The following is a 9,847-nucleotide window of genomic DNA, read 5'->3' as shown; positions in this document are numbered from 1 at the left end:
TCATGACTTTCCCGATTCATGGTCACGCGAAGTCGCCCGCAGGAAGACCGTTTTTCCCTCCGGTGTCAGCAAGAAGGCTCTCTTGTCGAGCGGCATCGGTGGCTTGGGCGTGTTCGGGCCGGGCTCCAAGCGCGTCTCGCGCAGCATCGCAGCCAGCGCCACCTTGGCCTCGAACAGGGCGAACCTCATGGCGACGCAGTTGCACGGCCCGCTGCCGAACGGGATGTAAGCGCACGGGTGGCGCTTCTCCTTCTCCTCCGGCAGGAAACGGTCCGGGTCGAAGCGCATCGGGTCCGGGTAGTGGTCCGGGTCACGATGTAGAGTGAAGATCGGCATCTGCACCACGGTTCCCTTGGGGATGGTGACGTTCGTTTCCGGCAGCGTGTACTCCTTGCTGGAAAGACGCTCGATGCGCGCAGCTGGCGGATAGAGGCGCAGGGTCTCCGAGATGGCTCGGTCAAGCTGTTGCATCTCTCCGAGTGCCTCGTAGGTCAGCTGACCTTCGTGGCGTTCTAGGACCTCGTCGATCTCGGCATGGATGCCTTCCTGCACCTTAGGGTTAGTAGCAAGGCAGTAGGCAGCAAACATCAGCAGCGTAGCCGTCGTGTCGTAGCCGACGATGAAGAGCAACACTGATTGGGCAATGATGCTGGAGTCGGTCAGAACTCGCTTGCCGTTCTTGTCTTTAGTGTCCAAAAGGAGCTGGAGGAAGTCTTTGCGCTGGTTGCTTGTTTGACGCTCATTGATCGTGCGTTTTATGACACTTGAGAAGAACCGGTTAACAGGCTTCAGAGGGTCTGGCAGAATCTTCTGCACGGCGTTACCCAGCAGTACCAGCAAGATAAGTCTCACCGCAGCGAATCCCGTTGGTTCCTCGAACAGCTTCGCGGCATTATTTGCGAACTCTGTGTTCGGATCTTTAAATGAGTTGCAGTTGACACCGAACGCACAGGAGGCGATGTTGTCCATGGTGAAACGACCGAAGCAGTCTTTCAATTCGATCTCTCCTCCCGTTCGCTTCATTTCCGCCTTCACATACCGGGTGTTCATTAATGAATGGAATAAAGTTGCTACGTCACGTGATAACAATAAATCATGCACGCGCATTTTTTGCCTTGTAAATATGAAGCATTGGCTTTATCATTTTTTGATACATGATAACTTTAATCACGGTGTCATCCAAACGCTTGTGAATGGCTCTGGTTTCGAAGAGCCCAAATCGGCAATTCAAGACAAACTCGCCGTTCAGTTATGAACAAGCGGGTTGGGTTGTGGAGCAGTGTGCCGGGTTGGAAAGTCTTAACCCGGCACCGCCTGGGCTATTTCCGTACCCACATCAGCCTGGGGGGGGTCGGATCCGACCCCCCCTGTTATCTCGAGAACCAATGGTCGTATCGAGCCCCGCGAGGCGGCGTTCGAAAGGTCTCTACGAGACCTTCCCAAAGCACTCTTAAGATTTTAAGATTGAGGTCAGCTTTCGGGTCAAGGTCAGGTCAAAGGTCAAATTCAGGGGTTTTGCATGATTAGGCTTACGGACAGCGGAATCGATAGCTGCTGCTCGAAACTCACCACAAATGACCTCAAAGACCTATTGAAGGCACCATGTGCGTATAGGGGTCATACTAAGTACGGGTCAAGGTCAGGTCAGGTCACGAAAGGTCACGGTTTTCACTTTCTGCTACATGGGCGTGCGACACATGTTTTATGGCTTATTTTTCACGCCAAATCCGATGGTAATGGTTATATGTGACCCCAAGTCACTGTGCTGGTGATAAGTGTGCATTGAAAGCATAAAAAATCGTTAATTCCATACATAACTAAACGAGGGCTAAGAAAAAAAGTCAATTTTTCAACTTTTTATTTTTGACATCAAAATGCACTTTTCTAGACGAGCTTTGTCCCAGGAATCTAGTGGTGCCATTTGTTTTCACATGCGATGTTCAGAAATGCCTCTAATTCGCGAAAATGCTTATGACGTCACCATGCCCTATGCATGTTGGAGATATTCTTTACAATTTGGGGGTCAAAAATCAAGATAGAAAGTTGAAATTTGGGACATCTAATGTTCTAATAGAGCTCTATAACATATATTCCGGTTTTTTGGAAATACTCAAAATTTTGGATTTTATTAGCTGTTTTCCAAAAAATACAGTTTTTTGAATTTTTAGGGGTGAAAAACGCATTTTATGGAAAATCCGAGATAGCCATGTTAAAGAACTCGTTGAGCTGCGTCTTTTCATGTCCTTAATTTGCAATTTGCTTAAAACCTCGATTTTTGGCGATTTTTTAAACATTTACCATTTTTTGACTGAAAACGCCATGTAGTTACATCACTAAAATCGATATATCTCAAAAATTTTTGATTTTTTTTTCTTAAAAATTGCACAGGAGACGTCAAATTGATGGGGGACAAGGTATGCGAAGTTTCAAGTTGATAGCGCAAGCGGTTCATGAGTTATTCAAGAAAAACGGAGGGGGGGTCGGATCCGACCCCCCCCCCCCCCAGGCGGTCGCGGGTTAACGTGGTTAGGCGGGCTTTCCGCCTTAAAGGGACCCTCCCACCTTCAAAAAAGTTAATGAATCGGCATGAAAGTGATGTCGCTCGGTTCAGATAGAGCAAAAACGAATATCTACCAAATTTCATCGAAAAGTATTCACCGGTTTTCAAGATATTAGACCTTTACTTTTGTTTACTTTTTTGGGATCTCCGCTGTTTCTAGCGACTTTATTTTAGAAGTGCGGCGTTTGCGGCAGATGTTGCGCGCAAATAGCATATACCACCGCGTGCTACAAAACGTTTTAGTCAAACACTTAAAAATCGTTAGATATCAGCGCTGACGTCACACATTCAGAGGGGTATTCCTAAGCCTTAGCCCCTCTGAATCAAAATGCTGCAATTTTGAAATTCAATATTTCCGACTTAAGGCATTTCTCGATGTTGTGAGTGCCGAAACCGGTAATTGTGAGCCAGGGACCCCATTTTGGCTATCTCAACTCAAATCTAATGTTAAGGTTGGAGGGTCCCTTTAAAGGGACTATCCCACCTTCTAAAATGTTGTTAAAACCAGTTAAATTGTGCCCGACTTTATAGATTGGATGACCAGGAACACCATTCTGGCATTTATTTTTCATTAAACATCTTAGGCTTCCCATATTCCAAACACAAACTTTCAAATATGTGACGTCACAGCCCAAAATTACCTCCTTCCCCAGGCCACATTACTGTCATAAAGCTGATTCTTTTTACTCTGTAGGCACCACAACAAAGTTCAGACCAAGTTTTAAGCGATTTTTCAACGAACAAACCCATTTAAATCAGAATGACTAAACGAGGTGACGTCACACTAACGGTCGCTCCATGTTGAAGATAGGGCCTTGTACAAGGCCCATTTTCAAATGAAGGGAACGAATTTCTTCAACACCAAGAGGCCGCGGGGGTTGCAACCTAGATAGATAGTGGTTTCTGAACCTCGCCGCAAACTTGGCTATCTCAACTCAAACCCCATGTTAAAGGTGGGATAGTCCCTTTAAGTTCTCTCCGAGAAAACCAGCAGCAATACCACATCTGAATGCTTTTCAGCGTTTGGTGGAAAGATTTAGGATGGCTGCAGCGACACGGCCATGTGTGCGCTCTGGGCACCAGCCGATGATCCCTGGTGAAATGGAACAGGCCAAGGATTTCTTCCGGAAAAATGCCACAGCTCATGCTCGGCTGGCGTACGAAGAGCTTAAATGTCCATTGGAAAGGTATTGAAGATCCTAATTCTGTCATGGCCTTCCTCGATCGAAGTTCAACGAACTCGCGCGGAAGTGCCATCTGCACTGGCCCGCATACAGTCCCGACCTGTCCTGCCTGGATTTCTCGTTCTGGACCCAAGCTTTGGATCGCGTGATGGAATCGGAGCCGGAGAAACAATCAAAGAACTGAAGAAGGTCGTGGAGGACTTCGCCAGAACATAAGCAAGGAGCAGCTGAGGAAGATGGTCCGGCACACTCAGCGTCGGGCAGAACCGTGCGTGGCCGAGCGGCGAGCGAAGGTGTTACTTTGAGCACGTCCTGTAGGAGACACAAGTGGCAAGCGGTGATCGCGATGATGTCATCATAAATGATAAGCCCTCCTGAAAATGCATTGTGTGATTTGATAACGTGAGATGAATATATATCTTTCTGGTGCCTACCTACTTTATTCCATTCATTAATGAACACCCGGTAGTTGTTGAGGTTGAAGGCGTTATCCAGACACATCTGGTGCATTGCACGAAGCTTGCTTGAAGAGAATGTGGGGGATATCACTGATCTTGTGTCCTTCCACGCTTTTCCGTTCAAAACCTGTATCATCTCCAAGAAGTCCTCGCTAATGACAAAGTCTCGCCGGTCGGTGAAACTCTCAAAGTCCTTGACGGTGATGGCACGAATGAGGTCGAGGTCTCCGACGTACAGAACTGGACGCGCCATCTCAATGTACATAACCACAAAACTTCTTTCCGCCCTGTGTGTTGTAGATCCACTCACCAAATCCGGCCAAGTCCGTCATTGGCCGCCCGAACTCGTTGCCGTAGGGGAACGTTGGGGTAGGACCCGGCACTCCACGAGCCTTCCAGAACCCGTAGTCCTTCGTCATCAAGTAGTAGATGGTGGCCATGGTGCAGGCCAGCACCGCCAGCGGCAGCGGAGTGAACAACCACTTCAGGACAGCTCCCAGTCCCAGCACTCCGAGCAGCGTGCCGATCATGGCGAGGTCCACCAAAAGGGCTCCAGAAAGCAGAGGAAGAAGGCGAACTCAGAGAGATGCGCATTGTCCGCCGTCCACAGCACCAATGCGGAGCTGCTGCCGGCGCCCGTCGAGTCCCGCGCCCACCGAGCCCCGCGTCCGGGCGCCAAGGTCATGCGCTGATTGAATCAACATGCGACTGAGGGGCGGCTGCCTTGCTCAGATGCGGACCCGATGAAACCCACTGGAAGCGGCCATGGGACAGGACCGACCATGGCAAAAGGAATAACATGACACAGCGTGAAAATCTGATGGCATACATACATACATACTAGAGGTGGCAAAAGGTGAAAATTGTGGGAACCAGACTCGAACCAGACCCGACTGGGTATTTCTGGAACCAGTCGGACCCAGTCCAAGCTGGAATCGGAACCAGTTGGACCCGTCTCCCAAAAGTCAATTAATGCAAACTATTCGTAGGTAGCATTAATTACATCATGTAAAATAGCCTTTTTCGCACTGCAAATACTCATGAGGTACAGTGTGCAAAGAAACATACATACATGAGCAAATGTTTTCTTTCCATTCACATCATATTTTGCAATCATTTGTGTATGTATGGTAGGACCCGGTTGGACCCGTCAGAAAATTTCCAGGAACCGGTCTGGACCCATATGGGTCCAGACTGGTTCTTTGGACCGGGTCCTCGGGTCCACATTTTGCCACCTCTAATACATACACATACACATTTATTTTCAACATTACAAATGAGCAAAACATACACAAAAATATTATAAGATGGCGTTAACCTGCGCCCTGCTGGTGGCCTGAACTTTCCGCCGAGTGCCTAATTACGTCTTGCAACTTTCGGAAAGCTCGGTCTTCTAGGTACTGTGGCCCTCGCTCTGACACCGTAGTTAGGTTCTATTTCTAAAAAAAAAGTTAATTGAGGTCGGGTCATCCAAAGTGACCTGGTGACTTGACCTTAAAAGGTTGGAGGCTGAAACTTGCACAAAATGTATGAGGTCGATGAGGAAATAAGCATACCGAAATTCGCAGCACTAATCGCCGCGCTTTTTCCGCCATTTGCGAAAAATATGAGGGAGCGGATAACCAACCTCCGTCAGTGCGCGGCGTACAAATGAAGCAAAAGTTTCGCTCCTTCCCTTTTGAAAGAAAAGTGTTGAAATGTCTGAATAAGAATAATGTGGGCGCATATCCGTTATTCACCCGCGACCCGTTGGGGGAAGGGGGCAAAGGGCCCTCCTGTGGTTTTTCGCAGATAACTCAGAAACGGCTGCGAATTTCGACTTGCAACTTTCAGTACCTCTCCAGACATAAATTGTAAACAACTGAAAAAATTAGGTCCCAGATCACGAGCTATAGAGGTCAAGCTTAGGTTATGTTCGGCGATTTTTCGTCAAAAAAGTTGTTCACGGAGAAAAATCGCAGAAAATCAGAGTTTCAATTAAGCGACTCAAAAAATGAACCGTAGATATAAAAAGCATGGTTAACAAAATGTCTATCTCGAAATTTCTAGAATGTAAAAAATGTCTAGATGCAAGGATTTTCTAATTCAAAATCTAGATTTCTTGGATTCTTTTCGAAAATTGGGGTCAGGCAGCCTTTGGGGTCAGTTTAGATTATGTTCCGGTGAAGGTGAGGTCAAGGTCAGGTCAAGGCCAGGTCAAATAAGGCAAATTTCAAAGTTGATATTTTTGCATAAAATGGGTATCCATTCGATGCAGCTCGTCACGGGGAGTCCAATGGTGGTATTTGTTTTGCCCTACGTGGTCTAGAATTGCAAAAATTGAGTTTGGAAATTTGACGTCATCATTTTTGAACAGTTTTTTCGCTATACCTTGGCCAAAAAAGGAGATATCGATCTTAAATTTGGTATGTAGATAGAAGAAGGTAGATACTATCACATATATTCCGTTTTTTTCGAAACACAAAAAACTTTTTGGATTTTTGGCTATTATATCCAAAAAATTGCATTTTTGATTTTTTTGGGTCAAAACTAAAAACTTTCGAAAATCCGAGATGATAGTTTTGTAGACCTGTCCATTCTACATACACCTATTATGTCTTGATCATTTTTCTGTATCTTCAAAGCTGTAGGCCTGACAGCTCTTCTCGCTAAGGCCTTTTTTCGGTCGAAAATGGCAGAACATGACGTCATTCTGACGTCATTTGTGGCCAACCTATCATAGCCTCTGGAAAATTTTTTGGTAACAATGTGTAAAATTGATGGATGCCCGGAGGGGTTCTGAAAGTTTGGTGGCGATATCTCCAGCCGTTTAGGAGATATCGACGGAAAAGGACAGGAGGGGGCCGTTTCGGCCCTCCCCTACGGGGCGCGGGTTAACCCTATTAGTGGCAGGGGGGGGTTGTTTTTGTCCACCCCTCAGGTTTTTCGGGAATATCTCCGAAACCGCTGAAGCTCAGATGCTGAAATTTTCTGACTTTTCCTAAAACTAAATTGGGCACATTCCCTGAAAATTTCAAGTTCATAACTTTACCAGGGGCGGCTCCAGAGCACTGGGAATTGGGGGGTCCTATTCGTGAAGCGAGTCATTTGGGCGAAGATCACGATGCTGCACCAGTTTTACGAACAGTGAATGAAAGGTATCATGTGATAACATATACAAAGTTATTGTGCATCCTCTTTTGACACGTTTTTGCTGTAATAGGCGGATCCAGGCGTCCAAAAAGGGGGTTATTTTTTACCTCCCAACATAGGTGCCCTGACACCGCCTATGCATGACCAATACAATTTTAGTCGTTCTCTCATAAGAAAATTGTAACATAACAAGACCATTGCCACCCTTTTTAGAAACAGTACCAACAAAAACCTTATTTACTATACTTTTTGTGTACCCCCAATCTCAATGATCTGTATCCGCCTATGATTTTTGAAAATGCATATTTTTAGGATCCATGTGAATTCCTGGTTCATTCTCTATCGATCGGCAAAAGTTACGTTAAGATTGGTTCAGAAACCTGGCCGTGATAAACAGTCTAAAATGTATCTGCAATTTGCCCGTTTTTACCCCCCTCTACCCCCCTATTGACATTTTTTAATTTTATTTTTTTTTTAGAAATGTAGATCTCGTTGAGCGAAATCGAATACCGTTTGAATTTTGAAAATCGGCCCGTTAGATCTCGAGATATCAAGGGGGGGTCGTAAACAGCCCCCCCCCCCCTGCCACTAATAGGGGGTAGCCAGGAGCCTGCCACTAATAGGGTTAAGCCATGCTGTTGGACAAGGCTTTTCAAACACTCATATAAACGAGGTCTATTATGTAGATTGGTAGACTAGGAAGCTAATGGAATCGGGAACATTTTCGGATCGGAGCCAATGATATTGGAGTGCTGCGATATCGGCTTGCCCGCCCCGCGTATGGGGGGGGGGGGGGGCGAAACGGCCCCACTGTCCTTTTCCGTCGATATCTTCTAAACCGCGGGAGATATCACCCCAGCAAACTTTCAGGATCTCTCCGGGCATCAGTTTTACACGTTGTGATTTTATTTTACAATTTTGCATTTTTTACAAAAAAAAAATTCCAGAGGCTATGATAGGTATTAGGTTGGCCACAAATGACGTCAGAATGACGTCATATTCTGCCATTTTCGACCAAAAAAAGACTTTCGCGAGAAGAGCTGTCAGGCTTACAGCTTTGAAGATACAGAACAATAATCGAGACATAAAAGGTGTAGAGTTGACACTTGACAGGGCTACAAAATTGCTATCTCGGATCTTTAAAATTTTTAAGTTTCGACCCTAAAAATAAAAAATTATATATTACCCAAAAAATCTTTTTTTTTTATTTTCGAAAAAAGGAATATATGTGATAGTACCTACCATCGTCTATCTACATATCAAATTTCAGAGGGATATCTCGTTTTTTGGCCAAGTTATAGCGAAAAAAAACTTCAAAAATGATGACGTCAAATTTTCAAACTCAAATTTTGGCAATTCTAGACCACGTAGGGCAAAACAAAGACCATAATTAGACTCCCCGTGTAGAGCTGCATCGAATCGACTCCCATTTTATGCGAAAATATCAACTTTGAAATTTGACCTAATTTGACCTGACCTTGACCTGACCTTCACCAAAACGTGACCTAAACTGGCCCCAAAGGCTGCCTGACCCACATAATCGCCTTTGTCATGTAAAATAGACCATTAAACATATATCACACGACACTTTCATATTGTGACCCCCTGTGACCTGACCTCTGTGACCTGACCTGGTATCAGTGACCTCAGATAGCAAAGTATGTGTTTGAAGAACAAAGTACCATCGATGGTTTTCAATAACTTACCAATTTACTCGATTTCACAACCCATTTCTTGAAATGTCTGTGAACGGTGAATCTCCGACCTTTGACCTGACCTGTGACGTTTGACCTAGGTCAATGAAATTTGGTCTTACGGTAGTTCCCCGATGGGGCTATCGAACACCGTTTAAATTTTGAAAATCGGCCCGTAAATTTCCGAGATCTTAGGGGGGGGCGAAACGCCCCCCCCCCCCCCTACGGGTGGTAGGGTCCGCCGATAGCCCTACGGGGCGCGGGCGATAGCTCTACGGGGCGCGGGCTAGCAGGCGAGCTGTTGCTACCTCTTATTCTGCTACTAGGAGCTATCGGTTGCCACGACATGCAATTTATGTCCAGACTGCCGTACATCACCGCAGTGTGTACCCGGGTGATGTCACGGATATCCTGCCCAGTGCCCAGCTGAGCTGACTGCTGATGAAACGTGCATGGCGTCTGACGACACACTCACGCACACGCGCCTACAGTTGTGTGACCAGCCACTGACACACAGACCGACATAGGCAGTACCCGCACTCAGCTTCAGGCAGAGGATCATTTCAACCCATTCCAGGAGAGAGACCTGTGGGCACTGGGCAGTGTCTGCGTGCTCTCAGTACTCAATAGTGTAACGTCTGCAAAGACCCGGACCCGGCCCTCTGGTGGCGTTGCCCGCCACAGCCCAAATACGGGCCGTGACATCAGCCGGCGAACACCGCAGTGACGCAGCACTTCTGCCGCGCTCAAGTACATACATTTGTGGATCCACTCAGTGCGTGACCTTGGCACACGGGGGCGGGCCTCGGCGGGCGCGAG

General features: G+C 46.5%; 1 protein-coding gene across 1 annotated transcript; it reads right to left on the bottom strand.

Moving 5' to 3' along the window:
- LOC122372112 (probable cytochrome P450 6a13) lies at positions 1–4,803 on the bottom strand. Its single transcript, XM_043348983.1, has 3 exons — positions 4,466–4,803; positions 4,045–4,056; positions 1–1,029 (listed from the first exon to the last, which is right to left on the bottom strand). Exons 1-3 carry the CDS (start codon positions 4,730–4,732, stop codon positions 1–3), a joined length of 1,308 nt encoding a protein of 435 aa, XP_043204918.1. The 5' UTR covers positions 4,733–4,803.
- Positions 4,804–9,847: the final 5,044 nt, after the last annotated feature.

Source organism: Amphibalanus amphitrite, unplaced genomic scaffold (assembly GCF_019059575.1).
Source record: "Amphibalanus amphitrite isolate SeventyFive unplaced genomic scaffold, NRLGWU_Aamphi_draft 001318F_arrow, whole genome shotgun sequence".
Taxonomy (NCBI): Eukaryota; Metazoa; Arthropoda; class Thecostraca; order Balanomorpha; family Balanidae; genus Amphibalanus; species Amphibalanus amphitrite.
This window is presented reverse-complemented; position numbering and strand designations above follow the sequence as displayed.